This window comes from Manis pentadactyla, chromosome 7 (assembly GCF_030020395.1).
Source record: "Manis pentadactyla isolate mManPen7 chromosome 7, mManPen7.hap1, whole genome shotgun sequence".
In the NCBI taxonomy this organism is placed as follows: Eukaryota; Metazoa; Chordata; class Mammalia; order Pholidota; family Manidae; genus Manis; species Manis pentadactyla.
Window position 1 is genome coordinate 137,243,689 of NC_080025.1, and position 21,620 is coordinate 137,265,308.

The 21,620-nt window shown below is 44.0% G+C and overlaps 1 protein-coding gene across 3 annotated transcripts in view; it reads right to left on the bottom strand.

Moving 5' to 3' along the window:
- The window catches only part of DENND11 (DENN domain containing 11), a 42,849-nt gene that overhangs the window by 15,882 nt on the left and 5,347 nt on the right, over positions 1-21,620 (bottom strand). For all 3 annotated transcript variants that reach the window (XM_036926111.2, XM_036926109.2, XM_036926110.2), the window contains exons 2-3: positions 9,984-10,083; positions 9,105-9,263 (exon numbers count right to left, since the gene is read on the bottom strand). In XM_036926111.2, coding sequence (XP_036782006.1) covers positions 9,105-9,263; positions 9,984-10,078 — 254 coding nt within the window. In that variant the 5' untranslated portion in view covers positions 10,079-10,083. The remainder of the gene's footprint in view (positions 1-9,104; positions 9,264-9,983; positions 10,084-21,620) is intronic.

Genomic DNA, 21,620 nt, shown 5'->3' on the forward strand with positions numbered 1-21,620 from the left:
GACAGCACCTCGAACACATCCCCTTTCTCATGCGAAACAGGCGGGATTAACAGGCTGTGACGAATGCCTATGGCTCTCCAGCAAGGTAAGCCTAGGGCTGTGTGCACTTCACACAGAGTGGCTGTTAGCTGGGAGCAGGCAGGGCTGGCAGGGCCACGAATTCCTGGCTTAAAGCTGCGCATTGTTTAGAAATCATGCCTGCTTGCTTTGTTCTAAAAGAGTAAGAGGAAGCTTGCCATCAATGCCTCAAATAAGAGAAAAGAATTATAAGTGGATGTCACTAAGGGCACCTAATTTCTACATCAAGTAATAAATAAAAGCTCAGAATCTCTTTCTTCTCACCCTGCCTGGCCAGCAGAGACTTGGCTGCAGGGAGCCCTGTGAACTAGCCCCCACCCCAAAACGCTGCCCTGCGGCCCTGGACCATCTGGATAACGGAGAATCCGGCTTTCAAGTCGAGCACAGGAGCATTGTGGGTACTGGCTGGGGGAGCACTATGTCTAATGGGGGTGGCGTGGACTGAATAATGGCCCCACAGAATGACATGCTGGAGTCCTCATCCCCAGTGCCTCAGAATGTGACCTCACTTGGAGACACGGTCTTTACAAAGGTAACCAAGTTTAATGAGATACTTAGGGTGGGTCCTAATCAGTACAACAATGTCCTTGTAAGAAGGGGAAATCGGGACACACAGACACATGCAGGAAGAGAACACAGCATGGGCATGAACACAGAGACAGGATGACGCAGTTACAGCCCCAAAGATCACCCGCAGGTAGGAGAGGCAGGGACCGAATCTCCCCCCAGCTCAGGACCAACCCAGCTGACACCTTCATCTCAGACTTTCAGCCCCCACAACTCTGAGACAGTCCTTTTCTGTTGCTCTAAGTCCCCCCGTTTTGGGGATTTTGTTACAGCAGCCCTAGAAGACAAATACAGGGAGGAAAAAAAGGCACTCAAATCTTTGAGCCCATTTTTATTTTCTTGGAACTTACAAGTTCTATCACACTGCAATGAAAAAAAATCAAAATATAGCTCTATGGAAGAAAGGGAGGCATCCCTAGTTATGGTTGGCCCTGAAGAAAGGGTGGCTAAACAGGCAGCCCCCCTAGCCTGGCGCTGCTGGCTTCCTTCCCACTTGAACACCAGTGGCTCTGGTGCGGGCTCTGCACAGTCCGACCGCTCGCCAGCTGCCCCTCAGCCACCTCTGCTCCGCAGAGACTCAGAGCTCTGATGAGAAGCCTACAGCTGCCATTTCTTCACTGCGGGGTCTCAGGCAAGTTGCTCAACTTTTCAAAACCCACTTTTTTGCCTCTCCTTAAAACATAGATACTCATATCACCTCAGTATTATTTTGAGGGCTACATGAAGTACAGTAGAAAAAGTGCCTTGCATAGCTTGTGGCACTCACAAAACATCCGGCCCCTTCCTTCCCAGCTTTCTGGCAGCGCACAGTGAGGGCTTGAGAACAGGGGGCAAGAGGGGGGATTCCAGGCTAGCCCTGGAAGAGCCCTTCCTGCAAATCTGCATTTTAAGAAGAAAAAAAATCAACATCAACTACATTAAAAAAAATGATTATTAAAATAAGTTTCTCCCTGAGTAACAGCTGTCTAATTTCGGGGTTTCTGCACATGCTCCTTTCAGCTTTGCACAGGAAGGGAGCCATGTGATATAATAATAAATGGCTATGGGGGCTGCTTATAACCATTTCTTTCATCTTATAAATGTTCGTGTGCTAGACGGGGCATGCACGGTGGCTAAGCTATGTCTGACTGTTCTGAGATGGCAGATAGTCTTCAGGGATGTGTGTCAAATTGGTGAAACTGATTAATACAAAGGAACACAAAGATGATTCAGTTCAAAGGTGTTTTCATTAGGTTTTAATTCCCTGAAAGAACAGTGACAATCATTTAACTGTATTTTTAATACTCTTATTTTCTGCATTAAAGTTTAGGGGGCTAGTGCAGGGGTAATTTGTGTAATATTTTTTATTTTCCAGGTTGTTGATTTACTGCTCAGTTAATTTTCTTTCCTATTTGACTACATTATACGCTGTTTTTGAGCCACGATTCTAAAGAAAAGCTCACTACTAAATTAGAGTATCTTAGACAGAAAGCTCAAGTCAGGATCCTGTCTGATGGAGTGGACCACGCAGTAACACAGAACCTAGAATACAAACAAATATAAACTAGCAGTTCCTGGATAAATTGTTAAACCCCCATTGCATGAAGGTCTCAACATTTAAATACACTAGATTTTGTAGTAAACAAGATTAATTATCAAGCCATACTGCTAAGATAAACCAAAAGGTACTGAAACAAGGCAGAGAGGGCTGGAAGGTAAGCTGAGCTTCACAGATGATGTAAAAGGGGAGACTTATCTATAAGGAGGCAGAGATTCAGAAATTACCGCGCTGAAATGCAAGCCAACCTAGCTATGGAAACCGGCCAAGAGACATGACATTGTAAAAACTAGGCAACATTTCAAACAATATATGCTACTGGTCTGAATCCACAAACATCTGGGCCAGACTGAGGAGGCCCCTGAAGGACAAGACGCTCCAGGGTTCTCCGGAAACCCATGCCCTTCGCTGTTGCAACACAGGCTTATGTGACCATGCAGATGCCCGCTGCACCTCACCCAGCCTTCCCCGCCCAGCACCTGAGGTAAGCATTGCCCTGCCTCTGGGCCCCAGTGTCCTCACTGCTGGTCTGAACCAGGCTGTCCTCTGGCTTTGTAAGTACAGCCAAACGGGCCATTCCTGCTGCTGCAGATACAAAGTGGCACCACCTTTCTGAAATGCCACTTGCATTTTGTATCAGACCCTCTGTATCTACCCTCTGACCCAATGATGGCATTTCTAGGCATGTGGCCTAAAAAACAGTACATGGATACGAACAATCATTTCCCAACAAGGATGCCCATGTTTACAGGGGCAAAAAACAAGAAACAACCTAAAAGCTCAGAAACGGTGAAATAGTTAAACAGATCGTGATACATCTGCACACTGAAATGCTGTGAAACTACCAAAATTATGCTGAAGGCTGTTTGTCATACATATTATACTGAAAGATGAACATACTAAGTTAGACAGTTTAGATACTGAATGAAAGACGATGATATTCCTTTTTTTAAAAAATTAATGAGTATGTACATATTTTTACACAGGAAAAAGACTAGGAGGATATAAATGTTAACAGTGGATGCGTCTGGCTAGTGGGATTTTTTTTTCATTGAACTTGCATTTACTTTTCAAAGTTTTCTACAATAGCTATTATATTAATTCTATAATCTTTTTACATTTTTTATTATGGAATTTTTCAAACATACATAAAAAGTAGAAGGAAGAAAATGATAAACCCACTATCTATCACTTAGCTTCCACAATGATCAATATTTTTACCAACATGGTTATATCTATACCCTATCCACCACCATTTTTCTTGAAATATTTTAATGCAAATCCCTTATCATAACATTTTATCCATAAATGCTTTTGTATGTATCTGTAACTGATGAAGTCTATTTAAAAAATAACATAACCATCATTCCATTATCTCACCTAACAAAATGAATAATGACCCCTAATACAAACTAATACCCAGTCCACATTCAAATTAGACCAACTGTTTTATACAAAATGCTGTTTCACAGCTGGCTGTTTGAATCACAATCTAAGTAAGGTCTGAAAATGTGGAAATGTGTTTTTAAAAATCCCTTTTATTCTATAGAACTCCCTCTTTCTTTTTCTAAATTATTTATTTATTCCTTACTTATAAAGTGGTTCTCCCAAATCTGCTGACTTATAAGAAATAGTCACAGAAAGGACTCTCTGACAACAGAGATATTGAAGCCAGAGTGTGGATGAAATACTAGTAAGTTCGGGAAATCAGAGTAATGAATAGAAAACCCAAATTTGGTATTTTCAGATATCAAGTCTAGTTAATTTTTATGAACGTCATTGCTGATTATCCCTGCTCAGACCTGGCCTTTCCTCACTGTGCTTCTTTCTTCCTTTCTTTTCCACATGCTCTCATGCCAATCCGTCCTCCTATGTTACCTCGAGTTGTCTTTAGTCACCAAGGTGGGAAACCTTTCGAGCTATGACTCAAAGTCTAAAAGCCATAGAAAGACTAATGAATTCAATAAAGTAAATCATCTGCATGACGAAAAGTAATGTTAAAGGATGAATGACAAAGTGGAAAAATATTTTCAATTTACATCACAAAGGACAAATCTGTTATATAAAGAACTCCTAGAAATTAATAAGAAAGGCCAACAACCTAAAAAAAATGTAGCAAAGGTGAGAAGCAGTTCACAGAAGAGGAAAGACAAATGACTCAAACAGATATAAAGGTGCTCAGCGTCACTCAAAAGAAAACTGCAAATTAAAACTATACCCATGTACTGTGTTTTACCCATAAGAATGCCAAAAATTAGAAAAGTTTTGTTCTTGTGTTGGCAATGTTGGGAGGAAACAACATTCTCCTGCATTACTGCTGGGCATGCAAAGTGGTATGTTCTCAAAGGGAAGTAATTTGAAAATATCTACTAAAATTACAAATACATAAGACACTTTGAACCACCCATTTCATTTCGAGAAATTTAATGTACACATACGCTGCTCCTGTGTGAAATGACATGTGTTCACGGGTACTCAGTGCATTATGTGTAATGACAAAATACTGCAAACAACCAAGTGTCTATCAGTAGGAGACTTGATAAAGAAGGCATGGTATTTCCACACAGGGCACATAATACAACTCAATGAACAAACTCTCCCTGAATGAAGAGAATACTGTCTCCTGGATAGATTGTTCAATGAAAAAGGCAAGGTGCAAATCATGTATGACACGCCACCTTTTGTAACAGGGAGGAGCTAAGAATATACACTTGTATTTGTGTATCCCCACACAAAAATTTTGGGAAGATATCTGAGGAATTAGCAGTGTTTATGGGATTATTGGAAGGATGTGGGACCTGGGGGGGCACTTTCCACTTTATGCCAGTGGTACAGACTGCCACTCTCTTCTTCCCTTAGTAAAAGAACCTACCAAGTTTAGGTGGTCACATGGTCCTCCAGTTAAAGACCACAGTTCCCAGACTTCCTTGTTGCTAGGGATGGCTAGTCACTAAGAACTGGCCGATGGAATGTGACCAGAAGGGATGTGTTCATTGTCTGGGATTCCAGACATTTCTGCCTTCCTGCAGGCTGGAAGGCAACACGGTGATGGCGAGGCAGCTTCTACCACGTGAATGAGGACAATATTCTCGGAGATGGCAAAATCCAAGACAGCAGACTTGGGTGTCAGGATGACCCAGCGGAACAGAGCCACCTACCACACTGGACTGCTTTTCTCCCTCTGGGACTATCATGATAGAAAAACTGTATTTCTATACTGCTTGAATCACTATTTTGGATCTCTTAACTAAAGCAACTTAACCTGTACCCTAGCTTAAGCAAAAATGATACCTAGAAATGAGTTACTAGAGTGATCAAAACCACCTGGTGGCATTGGCTTAGAAGCTGGCAAGGGAAGGTCATAAGAAAACAGATAAATGCAGAATAGAAATCTGGTAACCCTTATACTCTAGCAAAAAAACTTTCTAGAACTTTAGTAACTTGGAAGAGAAGCCCTGTGCTAGCTAAACTTATAACTTTGGGGGAAGCAGTTAGAAATGGAATGTTGATTGCTCCTTGTTTTCAGTGAGCTAACGTAAGAGCAAGATGAAAACAGGCAAGGATTGCCAGTTTGCAAGCAGAAAAATGGAAGGAAATACAGCCTAAGAGCAGTGTGTTCTGAGTTCCGGAATCTAAATTAATTGAGACTCCAATCATGTGGGATCCTGTGAGACTGGAAATGCCAGCTGCTTCTCTACTCCAAAAGCAAGAGGTAAGAATTTCTCTCAGAGCCTCTATGAAACTCTCTAGTTAAGTATTTTTGGCCAAACATAGGAGTTAGTCCATTTGTATAGATCAGATTTAAGGTACAGCCTCAAGGTAGTTGCCATTAAAATGAGGAAAAGATGGATAGGCCAGGAACAGAGGCCCGTAACTCATCTACCGTCCACGGCCTTAACACTAAGGCCCAGAAGAGAACTTCGGCCGTGCATACTTCTACCGGGAACTAACTGGAAGCGAAGAGACCAGAAGCCTATTCAATTTTTGAAGGATCTGTATTGTTGTATGCCTGACCTATGAAAGCCTGTGACTTTTCAACTTTTAAAGACCCCCAAAGCTACACCAGCAGGAAACGTGTTCTAAGCTATGCAGCCCAAAAGGGCATGTTCTCCAGTGTGACATTCAGAAGTGGTTATGGCAGAAAACGGATAAAGAACTTCCCAGCATATAAACCCAGAAGTCATGGAGGAAAATGGAAAAGGGGATTCTGGAGAAGAGAATCGAGATTTGCCAAGGAGCGTACTGCTCTGCCAGGACAAGGAGCCCTTCGTCATCCCTGCTCTGCAGAATTTCACTGAATTCCTGCTTGTATTCCTCCTTCCCTTTTACAAACAAGTTTCTGTTGTGCTCCTACTCTGTCTTCTATATTGTATTTGGGAGGTAGGGAGTGGGTGGACTTGTCTACTCTTTTACAGGTTTTCTCAAAAGGAATCATTTCCGATCTAATGAAAAGCATTGTTTCATATGGCACAAAAGTCCTGGATTTTAGACTGGAGGCATTGACTGCATGAGACTCTATGATCTCTCTCCTGAGGTGGGAGGAATGTCCTTTACCTGGGGAAGAAAAGTGTACATGGATACTGGTGGCCAGGGGAGGCAAGCTGCAACAGACCCTGACAATTTCTTCCCCAAATCTGTTATTCCCTTCTTCCTGTTTGTAACAGAAGCTTCAGAATTTTAACTGGTCCCAGGGTCACCCACTTAAAGACTACCATCTTGACCACCTGCCCACCTCTACGCTATTACATGAGAAAGAAAGAATCTTCTATGTTATTTGAGCTACGGCATTTTGGGGCCTCTGTTACTACCATTTAGCTAGAATCCTAATTAATATAACACTTTTATAATTTTTGACTTTTGAACCATGAGAATGTATTTCCTATTTGGGAAATTAATATTTTCCACAAGAATAATAATTTTTTAAAATGTGAGGATCTCAACAAAAAGCGTTCTTTTATTTTTAACTCCACAATATCATTACTGAGACACAAAACTGAGGAAGCATTTCAAATAAAGAAAAAGGTGCAGGTGTTTACCACGCTCCAGATGTAAAGGGGCATCTAATTTTTAAAAAGTTAGAAATATGCTAAGTGCTCAACCACAGGGAATGATCCAGTAAACTTACGGGACAGTTCCAGCATTATACTGCTATTAATAATCATCAAAATGATAAACATGGAGGACAATGGAGAGAAAACATAAGCCTAAGTGGTGTTCCTAAAGAAGAAAAAAAATGGAATGGAAAAGTTGAGTATATAGGTTCCTAAAATTAAAAATGAAACACCTATCTTAAGTCCAAGGAGATAAACTGTCCCAGAAAAAAAGTTCAGAAGTATCAAAGATAAAGAAAGAATCTGTAAGTATCTAGACAGATCAGGACAACTAATTCCAGAAGTCAGCAGAGCAATATCGACTGTATCCTGAGAGGAAGAAAGAAAGACTGAAGTAGCTTCTCCTTGGCCGAGAGTGCAGGAAACAGACCAGTGTGGTTAAGCCAGATCGCAGGGAAGGGAGCATCACAAGCCTCTCAGGAGGTAAAAAAGTCCTTAATGGCAAAATCCAACCCAGTAATAAATCCAATCAGGAACTGAGGAAGGAGCAAGCCACAGTTAAGCCCCGGATGAAGTTGTGAAAATACAACTGAGACTTAAGAACGGTGGGGATCTTAATTACGGAACTAAATGTAATAAGTCTTGCAATAAAAAAACGTGAGATATGAAGTAGGGAAGAGGAGGGAGGATCCTAAGATCACAGACTCTTGTATACAGTTGAAATATATTTAAAAATGCGACTGACATCTATACTAAGGATTGTGCACTTTTACTGCATATATGCTATTTCTCAATAAGAACAAGAATGATATCCTATCTTTGTGTTTTTCATAATTTTGTCTTAACTTTGGAGGCACAGTTCAAGTAATTAATTTTTTCGTGAAAAAATATTCACTTGAAGTTTGATTCCTTCGTTACTCTTTTCCTGATATAAACAAATAAAATTAATTTCAAGCCATCCTATTTGATAAAACTAAATCATAAAATATTAATCCTATTTTTGTAAAATTATTTCTGCTTTTGAATGGCATTCACTGAATACTGACAATGGATATTTCATTGTTAAGATTTTTCATTTTTCAGAGAAGTTTTTAAAAAATTAATTTGTACTTCAATGTAAATTTTTAAATGTTACACATTTTTTCCACAAACAACAAATTTCACATTATTTCAAAGACAATCAGGGAAGATTATATGAAAAATGAAAATAATGATAAATTTTAAAATAAGCTATGAAAGTGTATATATAGTATGATGTTGGTTATGTTCTTTTAAAAGTATCTGCACACGCAAACAAGGAGGTAAATGTGCTCGTTTTAATAGCGCTTCAGGGATTAGGGATAGAGTTCTCTCTCAAATGTGAAATGAAATTAGATTACTTGCTTAATGAAAAAAAAAGTTTGGCTGCTTCTGTTAAAAGCTCCCTTCCTAATACACCAAATTATAATAATCACCCCAAATAATAAATGATTAGGCTTAGAAATGTCTAGAGTCCATTTGCCTACCTTGGATAAGGAGGTAATTATTGTGGTTTAGGGTAAACAAAGATTATGTACATGTCAACAGATTATTTAATTAAACAAAACTGATGACAGTAGTTCATGTTTATCCTATTTGATAAAGCATAATCTACCTCGGCTTTCCCTGTAGTGTGAAGAGTATGAAGCGGGGCACTGTTTGCAGCAAAGAGCCCCCACTGAGGCAAGAAGCACAGCGCAGACGATCCAGGAACGGCCTGTCCCTTGTCCGTTGTCGGGCCCACACACCCTTTTCGCTCTGAGGGCTCGGCCCAGACGCCCCCGCTGGCAGACCCCGTGCTGCCCCCCACCCCCAACCCCACCCCGCCACTGCTCAGTCTGTGAGCCACATACCGAACTTGGTTCTCCAGGAAGTGCATGTACCGGTAGAGCAGGGTGTAGGACGGCGAGAGGATGCCCACGGACTTCATACGCGCGCCGCGCTCCAGCTCGCTCTCCACGGGCATGTTGGCGAAGCAGGCCAGGCCGAAGAAGGGCCCCTTGCGGAAATAGCTGGAACAGAGCAGATGTGCGGTGTGGCTCGAAATCAGAGGGAAGTTTTGTTTTGCTCTTTTTGGAAACTTTGAGATGCAGCTCCACGCAAAACAAGTCACTGTGTCCAGGGCTCTACTCGACAAATTCAGCCTGCAAACAAACTTTTCTGATCTTTATCGGAACGGTCAGTCCACGCCTCTCAACTGCACACATGAGATCACCAGAGCTCCGAGAGATGGGGGAACTCGTCAAGGCCCGTGGCTGGATCCAGGACTTGACCTCTGGCAAGGCTGCTGCTCAACTGCCCGCAGCCATGCATGGGTATATCCCTTCGCCTCCCGCAGAGCACCGGGGAACCGCACTCGCATCTCGGGGCCTGCCTAGAATGGCACTTGCTTTATTAGCATGAACCACGTTCATTCCCTACTTCCTGAGTCACTGATACTTTCAACAGAGCACTTGGCGGGACTTCCTCACACTCGGCCAGTCACGGTTTCAGCCCAATGACCCAAAGATTAAAGCTACCCCATGACCCTCATGCTCCTCCTCACACAGGACTATACCCCAGCCTTCCTCATTAGCACATAAATGTCTGAAGTGAACCCAGACTGAACTGCAACTCCGTTCTTCCATTAGAGCCGAACCTCAAAGGAGGTCCAGTTAATTTCTTAAAAGGGAGAGAAGCTCTATGATAGGAGTTCCTGCTTCCTGAAAGTAAAGAAGCACTTTAGTACTTACATGAAATCAGACTGAATTTTATGGGACCCACTGGCCATAGACTTGAACTCAACGCCTTCCAGGTCCATGTCTTGAGGTAAGCACCACTCCACCATGTTCCCTGCGGGAAGCGGAGGAGACAGGTCAAGACAAACCCACGCGGAGGGGGCTCAGGGCAGGGCTGAGCACCCTGGGCTTCTCGACACACGTCCTGCTGACTGAACCACCAAGATGCTCTAGGGGTTCATCCCACGCGTCTCCACATGCTGGCGGAGTCCCGGAGTTACTCCCCAGGGCCTGGAGACGGGCCCTGAAGGATGCCTCCGTCTGTGCCCTCAAACGCACACAGTGCTTCCCGCAAAGAGGCCGTCTTCCGTTCTGCCACTCTGCTTAGCCGCTTCCAAATGCCCGTCCCTCCACGGCCTCAAGTTTAAGTGCAGGTTTTCACCCTCGGCCCCATTTCCTCCTCTCATATTCTCTCCTTAAACCCTGGAGATCTTGCTTCCATTCTACAGCCACCAATGACCTGAACAAACACCAAACTTTTTTTAAAATTCACATTGTCATTGATTCTTTGTGCCATTTGCTAATTCCTCAAAAACTTCTCCTCTTTTTCCTTGGTTCCCACAACAGAACACTCTCTGGGTTCTTTTCCTACTCTGATCTGTGTAGCTCTGCTTCCTTCCCTAACTCTTCCTCCTCTGTCCCCAAATGGGGCCCTTCTCCAAGGATAGGCTATCAGTTATCTGCTTCCAGAATCTGGGGGCACGTGCATTCATCATTAATTACCAAGTATCTACAGAGCTGGAGGTTGGGACTACAGAGTCAAATAAGACATAGGCCCTGACCTCAAGGTCAGAGTCCAGAAATAGACAAGGCAACCAGTGATTACAATTCTGGGGGGTAAATACTCCAATAGAGCATACCATGGGAACTTAAGACGTAGCGATGTCAAGCACCCACCGAACCGAGAGAATCGGAATTGCACAGTAACAGCGCTACCTAGAGGTTCGCGAGAACATGATGGAATATTGTCTGCTGTTTTCTTGCATATTCAAAATGTGTCAAAATAAAAATACTAAGCTCCTTGTGAAATTTAATTTTTATTTTTTTTCTAACAGTTTTGTTAAGGTATAATTCACATACCATACAATTTACCCATGTAAAGCAAACAATTACGTGGTTTTCAGTATAGGCACAGAGTTGTACAATCATCACATTTTCATCTTTCTCCACTTTTACATACGAAGACACGCTGAGACATGCAGGAGGCCTGCTCAGAGTAGCATCTGACAGGCAGGGCTGGGGTACCGCCTTGGCCGTCTGGAGCTGAAATGCCAGTCCAGGCCCGGACTCCCGTCAGGCAGGTACACCCGCCACCTGGGAGCAGTGCAGTAAGTTAAACAAGCAGGCACTTACACCAGGTTAGACTTGATTTCAAGGCTTTGTTTCACTATCCACAAGCTATGCGAACTTTGGTAAAACCTCTTAGAGCCTTTATTTCATTTGAAAAATGAGCACAATTCTGAATAAGGGGCTGACTCCCCTGTAATTCCCATCCAGCTGTGCAGTTCAAGCTTCAGTGAGGGGGAAAAACAGAGAAGTAAAGATGAATTCCCCAAGCCACCAGTGCAGCAAGGGCGGTAAGAATTCCCTGAAGACAGAGGCTCACGTGCTTCCCTGTACTCTGAGCAAGGGCCCTCTGAGCAAGGGCTGGGGTCTGAGTTCCTCACCGATGGGCTTCAGCTGAATGGGAGAAACAAGTACACAAACTGACCCAGAAGGGTGGAGAGTTGGGGGGGGGGGGCAACAGAAGCAGCAGGCCTTGGGTGGCCTGCCCCAGAGGGCACAGTGGTCCTGGGAGCGTAAGCGGGTGGGAGGGACCATGGGATTTCATTCTAGAACAAACCTCTCATCAACCCTAAGCCCTACTGTCCTAGGCACTGGAACTGCCATCAACAATTCCAGCCAACGATGCTTTCAGATCACCGTGCTGGGCGTCAGAGGCGCAGCTTACCCAGTCCACCTGTGCCCGATCCAGGCTCCAAAACCTGCGGACGTCATGGAGGGCCACCTCCCACCCCCTCCCATATTCAGCAGCCTAGGGCACTTTCAAATCATGAATCCCACCAACTAACCAGTGGGCTAAAGTAAAAAGTATGAAAAGGGGGATTTCATAAAACAGAAAGGCTAGAATGTTGTGTCTGCCGGGTTGAGAGAAGAAAAAGCATGCCGTGCTCTGAAAGAGGGGTGAACATGGGCATAAAGGTATGGTTTTGAGTACCACTCCTGTCTTTCCCCTTACCATCCATGTCCACTGTTCCATAGTCTAGTGGCCTATGAGTGAATTGGACACCCAGGGAACCTAAAAAGGTGCCAGAGCCACCCCAGACCTACAGGATCACCGCCCACTCCTCATGGCATGTGGGTGACTAGGGGCCAGCCTAGGAAAGGGACAGCCTGGGACAGGGCTGCAGCGCCCTTCACTCGCCTAGCCTGGCTCTTCTAGCACCTTGATGCACAGAGCAGTAGTTTGTTTATTTATTACTTCTGTCCTTTGCGTGTAACATAATTTATCTACTTAACTATTGATGCATGTTTAGCTTAGTTCCAGTTTGAAGCTGTCACAAACACCACCACCACAAACAATCCTGTACTTGTGCCTTAGTGAATACACGTGTGTGGTGGGTTTGTAATGCGTCAGCCTGGCTAGGCTGAATGATGTTTCTCAGAATTCCTTTCCTCATGTGTTTCCAGCTGAGACTGCACAGGCGGAAGTAAAGAAGCAGCCATACAGTGTTTGCGTCAGGACGTGGGTGCAGTAGCATCAGGCAGCTTGTGGGCGCTGTTGCTTATCTGCAGGCCATCGCGCAGGGGGTGGCAGCCAGGCCTGCAGACATGCTGGATCCGCCTTCCCCTGGATCCTTTCAGCTTCTCTGACTCAGAAGTCAGCTGTGTGTTTCGTCCCATAATGACGGGCGTCAGCTTCATCAGGACACCCACATTATCAAGGGTGGAGTCAGTGACAGACTGACCTGGGCTCCCATCCTTCCTGCCTGCATTCCTCCTTCCTAACCTTATCTTCTTCTTCCATAACTGCCTCCCAGTAGGCTGCAAGCTCCATTAGACTTAGAACACCAGCCTTACTGATACAGACTGTCTAACCAACTCCCACAACTGTGTAAGACCAAATTCTTGCAATAAATCTCTTTACATTAATCTCCTAGTGGTTCTCTTCCTTTGATTAAACCTTGGCTGACGCAATGGGTACCCATTTCTGTTGATTACATCCCTACGAGCAGAACTGCTGTAAAAAATGTTTGCATCACTGTAAAGCAAGGAGCTTCCAATAATTCCCAAATCAGTGCTTCCCAAGGTGTATGTTAATTACTAGGGCTTCAGCAAAAAATACATTTTTTAAAGGGACTTTGACCAAATTATCTGAGCTTAAACAAAGCCACACACCTTTACTGCAGAAGTTCTCAGAGCCTTTAATATGTTAGTCTGTGTGGTGACTCTCCATGAAATCAATACAGTGCCTAATGTTGCCAAAATTATTTGGCCAATAAACCTGTCTTTAAGGAGTATCTTAAGGGACTAACTTTATAGAAGGCATTTTTGGTTTTTTTAGAAATGCTAGCATATAAGGGGTTGCAAATTGATCCTCCATGTCCACTCTTCCTTCCTTATATGGAACAGGGCCTCCTACTCTTAGCCTGGCACATGGCCTTCCAAATGACACCTACACTTCTCAGTATCTTCTTGCATATATGTATGCTACATGAGTAAATTCTGGCCAATAGGATGTGGACAGAAGTGAGGCGTGTAGTTTCTAAAATGCATTTTAAAGGGAAAGAATACGCTGCACCTTCCTCCATCCTGCTGCCGGGAGTGCGAACGTGGTGATGAGCCACCCTGAACCACTCAGGTGAGGGCACCAGCCTACACATCACCGAGGGGATGATGGAGCAAAGCTAACATGAGTCTGGGTTCTTGGATGACTCCACGGATCTGAGCCAGCATTCAGGATCCAGCCGTCTCCTGACTGTTACATGAAGAAGAGATGAACTCCCATCTTGATGAAGACACATTCATTTGGGTCTCTGGTATTCACGACCACGTGTTACTTAGTACCGCTGACCTGTAAACTAAAGCCTCAGCCTGGTTCCCACAGCCTTCCTCCTCGTTCCTCTGTGCCTGGCCAATCCTCACTGCACAGGAACTGAGAGAATCAGAGGGAGTGAATGGCTCTCTGCCAGCTACAAGTTCCTCTGGACTGGGAAGAAAGGGCCGTGCCAAGCTGGTGAATCACAGAATGGAGCATGGGCCCCAGAACACCATTCTGGGAATAGCAACACACTCCTTGAATGAAAGGGAAGTAGATAAAGCTACCACGGCCCGCATCCCGGCCTGGTCTGATCATTGTCTTAGATGTCTGTCTCCCCTGGACATTGAACTCTTAAACACAGGAACTTCGCTCGTTCATCTTCACATCTCAACACAGCACAGTGCTTAGCACAGGACAAGCATTAAAAAAACAAAAAAAACCCAAAAAACCTAGCTTTACTGAAGTCATATTTTTTGAGGCATGTTTTTAAAAGCTACTTGATGAATTAATATTAATTATCCGAGGTTATGTAAGAAAATGTCCTTCCTTGGAGGCTTATACGTAAGTGTTTCAGAGTGAAGTATCACCACCCCTGCATTTACTTTCAAATGGCTCAGGGAAAAGGTGCATCTATATCTTTGTGTAATGGGTTCTGATATATGCCTGCTGAACTCGTGTCCACACAACTGAGACAAAAGGGAACAATCTGAGCAAAGGGAATTTCACATTTGCTTATGCTGTGGATTGAATGCAATCTCAATCGAAATCCCAACACATTACTGTGGATATTGACAAACTGGTTTTAAAGTTTACATGGCGAGGGAAAAGGCCCCAAAGAGCCAACACAATACTGAAGAAAAACAAAGTAGGAGAACTGACCACCAGACCCCACTACTTACCGTGAAACAGTAATCGGGACAGTGAGATACTGGTGAAAGATTAGGCAAATAGCTCAGTGGAACAGAACAGACAGCCCAGAAGCAGGCCCACACAAACAGAGTCAACTGATCTTTGCCAAAGGAGCAGAGGCAATACAACGGAGGAAAGATAATCTTTTCAACAAATGGCGCTGGAACAAATGGACGTCCACATTTAAAAAATCAGATAAGAATCAGATGTGCTGCATACACCCTGGTAAGTGTCTCCCGGGGTGAGCTGCACTTAAATCTTTTTCCTTTTGTTTAAAAGAAAAAAAGACACAGACCTTAAACCTTTCACAAAAATTAACTCAATATAAATAGCACACCTAAATGTAAGTTGCAAAATTATAAAGCTTCTAGAAGATAACATAGGAGAAAATCTAGAGGACCTTGGGTTTAGCAAAGAGCTTTTAGATAGAACACCAAAAGCATGATCCATGAAGAAAAATTATTAAGTTGTACTTCATTAAAATTAAAAATTTGTGATCTGTGAAAGAACCTGTTAAGAGAATAAAAAGACAAGCCACAGACTGGGAGAAAATATTTGCAAACACATATTTGATAAAGATGTACAGAGGGCAAATAAGCATGTGAAAATGTGCTCACCATCATGTCATCAGGGAATTACAAATTAAAACAATGAGAGACTACTACACACCTATCAGAATGGTCAAAAATCCAAAACACTGAAAATACTGAATGCTTATGATGATGTGGAGCAACAGGAAATCCCATTCATTTCTGGTGGTGGGAATGCAAAATGGTGCAGCTACTTCGGAAGGCAGCTTGGCAGCTCCTTACAAAACTAAATATAGTCTTACATTATGATCCAGTAATCATGCTCCTACGTATTTATCCAATGAGTTAAAAACATGTCTGCACAAAAAGCCTCCACACAAATGTTGACAGCAATTTATTTATAATTGCCCACAATTGGGAACCACCAGGGTGTCCTTCAATAGGTGACTGGAAAAACAGTCTGTGGAATACCCGTACAATAAAATATTATTCAGCAATAAAAAGGAGCTATCAATCTATGAAAAGACACAGAGGACACTTCAGTGCATATGGCTGAGTGAAAGAGGCCAATCTGAAAAGGCTGTCTCCTGTATAATTCCAACTCTGTGCCATTCTGGAAAAGAAACTATAGCGATAGTAATGATCTGCGGGGGGAGGAGGGATGGATAGGTGGCGCAATGAGGATTTGTAGGGAGGTAATACTATTCTGTATGATGCTGTTATGGTGGCCACGAAACATTGGGCATTCGTCAAAACCCATAGAATGCACAACACAAAGAGTAAACTCTAATGTAAACTCTGAACTTTAGAGAATAATAATTCATCAATATCATCAATTATAGCAAATATACCACACTAATGCAAGATGTTCACAGGGGAAGAGGGGGCAGGGGGATACAGGAACTTTCTGGACTTCTCAGTTGTTCTGTAAACCTGAAACCACTCTAAAAAAATAAAATGTATTAATTTTTTAAAAAGCTAATAGATGAATTAACCAATATTAATTATCCTAGGGGTAGTAATGATATTATGGTCACATAGGAAAATGGCCCTACCCTTAGGCCATTCAAACTGACGTATTTACAAATGAAAAGTTATGATGTCTCTAAGTTACTGTCCGATAGTGTCACAAAAAAGGAAAAGTATATCTGTGCATAGTCAGTTCGGCTATAATGCTAGCTGAATTTGTTCCAAAGCAGTAGATTTAGGAAACAATTTGATCAAAGGGAATTTCCTGTTTGCTGGTATGTGATTACTACCAAAAGGTTCACAGTACAGAACACTGCAGCCCTCCGAGCCCAGTCACAGAGGAATCACGGAAGGCGTCGCGCACACACCTGCCTGTTCACCCAGCCTCCCTCCTCGCCAGTGGTGCCGCCGATCTCCTCTGGCGCTCTACTTTCCACCAAATGTCACAAAGCCCTGCATCCACCACCGCAGAGAAACCCCAGGCTCCACCCCTTCAACACCCACCTTCATCTGCAAACCTCGGGTCTTTTTTAGGGTAAAGTGCCTTATTTTGAGTATTTATGTATTTATTAACTATCATATGTAAAGCTGTCCATTTTCAAATTAGGTTTCTATCTTTTTTGTCACTGACAATTTATGAGTGTTGTGCCCCCGACCCTATTTTCCCATAAGTCCATGACTTTCACTGCGGTTTTCACAGCACAGGGATGCTGAGGAATGCCCATTTCACACGAGAGCAGAGCTGACTGCACACGGATGAGGCAAATAAGGCAGAAAGTCAACATAAGAGGACGCTGAGTGAAAGATACACAGATTTTTACTGCCCTACTCTCTGAGGCTTAAAAAATTTCAACAGGCAAATTGGGGAACATAATCTAAATAACAGAAATGTGAAAGACACACAGTAAGCATTAAAGGGCTTTGCAAAAGCAAATAATTGCAGTGATGTGCTATAAACAGGAATGAAGAAGCATCATGGCTAAGGGTCGTCCTTTAACAGAAATATTATACTAGTCTCAAAAACTGGAAAGCAGTTTAAATATGAAACTTGTAGAGGCTTAAAGTGATTGTGGAAAAGTAACAACCCTCATGGTGAGCTTATTGAATGCCAGAAAAATCTCGCACTGAATGCCACCTACTTCAGGCTCAGTCTTAGCACTGTAAGCCCCCTGGCTTTCCAAATATCCTCACTGCACTTTAGGAACCAGCCAGGGAGCTGGGGCCTGGAAGGATTCAGCAGAAGGGCTCATCCCAGAGGTAATCAACCACAGAGAGGAGTCACCACTGCCCAGCGCCTTCCCCCAACCCCAACTTTCCTTCTATCTCCATACCCTCCCTCATCCTGGGCCTATCACAGGTACCCTGTTACAGGCCCCGCTTCACCTCTAGCTGCAAAGACAACTTATAAGGAGTTTACATGCCATATAAGAAACATATGTGGCAATCCGCCTTGTGTACATTCAGCCAGCCACTCAACAAATACTTGTGGAACATCCCCTGGCGGTGCCGTGCCAGGTGCCAGGCGCAGGCACTGGCAACATGCCCCTCTTTAAAGGAACTTGGCTAGCAGCTGATCCGGTTGGCAGCTCAGTTCCCCAGGGGGAAGCCAGAGGGCAATGCTGAGCCTGGCCGTAGATGGACAGATGGTCTGCACCCTGCCCCTCTGCTGCTCTGAAGGTCAGTCTGGCAGCTGTGTGCACCAAGGCCTCCCACACCTGATGTTTCATCTGCTCCTATGCTAGGTGAGACATACTCTGTCCCCATCCACATACAACGCTGCCTTGCCTTCCATTTGTTTAGATGGGAAATGACCACCTACATCCCCAGGCATACTTGGGTTTCAGCCACCATCATTTGTCTAGAGAGAACAGACATTAGCTGTTACTGCCTCTGCCTATTAGAAAGCTCATCTCAAAATATTTAAAGTAGAGAAAGCTATGATCTTGAACCAAGATAACCTCTTTTTAATGGGGGACGTTCCTTCTTCCTTTTCCCTTCTTGTAGGGTGGTTCCCAGTCACGAATATCCTCCTGAGGTCTGCCTGTCACAAGCAGTGGCTGCATCAGCGAACGTCCTTTCCTTTACAGCTCCTTCAGACCTCAAGAGTGCAACCCTGCACCGGCCTTCCCCTCTCCAGCATGTGCCTTGACTTTTACTCTTCCCGTGAGTTTCTTCCCAACAGTATATATACATATGCCCTAATTCCAGTCGGGAAGTAAGAAGGAATCCTGTCTCAGGAATAAGGGCGAGGAGCCAGGAGCTCTCCTGGTCCCAACATGACATAACCACTTCCTCGGGCCACCAAATTCCTGAGAAGGAAGAAACCTCAGCATGTTATTTGGTTCAGACTGCAATGCCAGAAAAGTAAACAGCCCATATTGACTTTTGGTCTTAAATAGTTTTTAGTGTCCTGAAAACCACCTAGGATGAGAGTATATGCAAAGCAAACACAGAAAGGGTCAGTATGAAGAAATCCGAGGCAGGAAGAAATGGATCCCGGTGATTTCAAGTCAGCCACATGCCCATTCATGGCTGAGTTCCAATGCAGTAATTTTACAGGGGAAAAAAAAATCCCCTTCCATTTCACAGACCCTGCATCGTTTTCCCCTGGGCAGTGGTGTGGAGCACAGAGGCAGGCAGTACCCGTGGGTTGCTCCTATTCTCAGTGTGATACACTCTGGGCTCTGCATTCTCTGCTCTGTGACTTAAAATGACTTAACAGCTTCGTGTATCTGTTTTTTCATCACTATTATTGGGTGAATTTCATCAAGACTGTTGGGAGAATTCGAAGCAAGGTTCTTAAAACCCCTAGCAGAGTTCCTGGCACACAGTGGGCCCTCAGTAACTGGTAGGTTTATGATTCCCACTCCTGCTTTACTCCCCCTAGACTTGCAAGAGAAGAAACAGAATTCACAACAGATGGCCACAAATTGACTTCTCCCTGAAAACCACAGCAGGTGAATCATAGCCTGGGAAAGATTCTGCCATTGTGGGATTAAGGAAATTGACCAGAATTCTTCTATTCACTGACATCTGGTTGGAAACAACAGAGAAAGGACATGGCAGCATTTAACTTTCCAAGAAATGTTCCTCTTGGCAGCCAGAACTGGCCACCTCTTTGCCTCTGTGAGCCACCCCTTCTTAGGGCTGTTCTTTGCATTGCAACATAAATGCTCCAAATTTTCCATTCTTCTCCTTGTCACTTTCCTACCCATGACTGGAGCTATTTATTATTTACACGAGTCAGATGACCTGGGTGGCACTCCAAGTTAAGCTCAGACACAGCACCTGGCCCTAACCTCACTGTGTCTCCACTGAATCCACAGTTGAACAGAAAATGCTTGTATTTCATTCACTATATGGAGAATTCATGGAGATTAAAACTAGTGTATGTGAGTGATTTTAACCAGTCATTTGACATAAACACAGGAGCATTTAGATGCACTAAATTAAATAGGGTGTCAGATGTAATTCAGGCAGTGGCTAGAGGCTGAGGGAGGAACAGGTAGTAATTCATCCCTACTGAGGAAGAACAAAGGGAAAAGAGACATCTACAACCTCAGCAGGGGCTCCTCCCCTCAGCCAGGCCCCCACCCCCTCCCCCAGCTACCCCAACACAACACACACAGCATAAGAATCTCCCCCAGACACCCACAAAATGGCACTGGGGAAAATGGAGCAGTTTAGAGTGAGTCTCTTACAAAGAAACAGGCCACTGAGGCAGATTCATAGGTGACCTATGTCACAGGTCCAAAGCCACATCTACCCCAGGCCACCTGCAAGTCCTCAGTCACATGTGAGACAGCTCTGTCACCTTCACAGACAGGGGATGGGGGTAGCAAGCTGACTTCCAAGTGTGACAAAACCTTTTCCCATAATTAGGCAGGGAAAAGTAATGACATTTTCCTAGAAACCCAAAGGGCAAAATAAAAATTAAAAAGCAAGGCTCTAAATATATGGGTTGAACACAATGAAAAAGGAATATTCTGGCTTGCAGAGTGAGAATCTGGGCCTGGTTTCAATGGCAGCTTTGTAGCCCAGATGGCCAGCACCACCATCCAAGGGACTTCCTGCTCCAGATAAAGACTGAGTGTGTGTGAGAGTGTGTGTGTGTGTGCACGAGTGTGCACAGGTGTGTGTGAGACAGCTTCTACCTCATTTCATTACCAGTCCCCCTGTTTCGGGCATCCCAAAACTTGCATCTGAGGGTATAAAAGAAGAATGACTCTCTTATTCCCATACACCAGCCTGAGCTTCAGTGTACATTCCTGCCCAAATGGCTGCGTGCACCGCCCTCCACTCTCCCCACCAAGGATCTACTCCTGCCACATAGTCCTTCTGTCCACTTTCACCACCCAGACCACTCACACCCTTACAGCTGCGCCATCGCTGGAGAATCTCGTCTGTCATTCTTGCATGCACACTTGCACACACACACTGATTTGGACACATGCTGACAGTTACTATACATGGTGGGAAGATGAATGGGATACCCTTGGCCTGGGCAGTAAATGACTGGGTAGGTTTGGGAAGGAGGAGGCACTTAATGAAGGGAAACTGAGGACACGGTGGAGGAGACATAGGGGAGTGGGACGACAGGCAACAGAGGGAAACCTAGACAATTTCTCCCCCATGATAACTTCTGTGATGTGCTCTTCTTTAGGTAAAAAAGACAGTATTCACTTTACTACTTCGGGTATCACAAGCTAAGGAAGGGAAAAGGTCCTGGTGGATCAAAATTAAACAGCAACAGAGCGCAGCTGCCTCAGTGGCCAAGTGAGGAAGACACTGACCCATTAAGTGTGTCCCCGGTGATGTCTCCAGCTCCCTGGCCAACGGAGGGCCCTCACCTCACCCTCCAGACCATGACTTCTTCACACAAGGACACAGCAGGAGCTCTCTGAAGCCTCACATTGACCTTAGAGGCCCTGGGAACCTCGGTAGCATTCATTCCACCTTTTACTTTCAGAATAAGGTAATAATGTTAACTTTATACAGGTATTATCACAGGATGTAAAGGATCATTTTGGACTGGGATAGATGAACAAAAGAGAGATAACCAAGTTTGTGGGCAGGAAACAACAGCTTTCAAAACAAAAAACAAAACCATCAACCAAAGTTAAAAGCACACCACACTCGAGG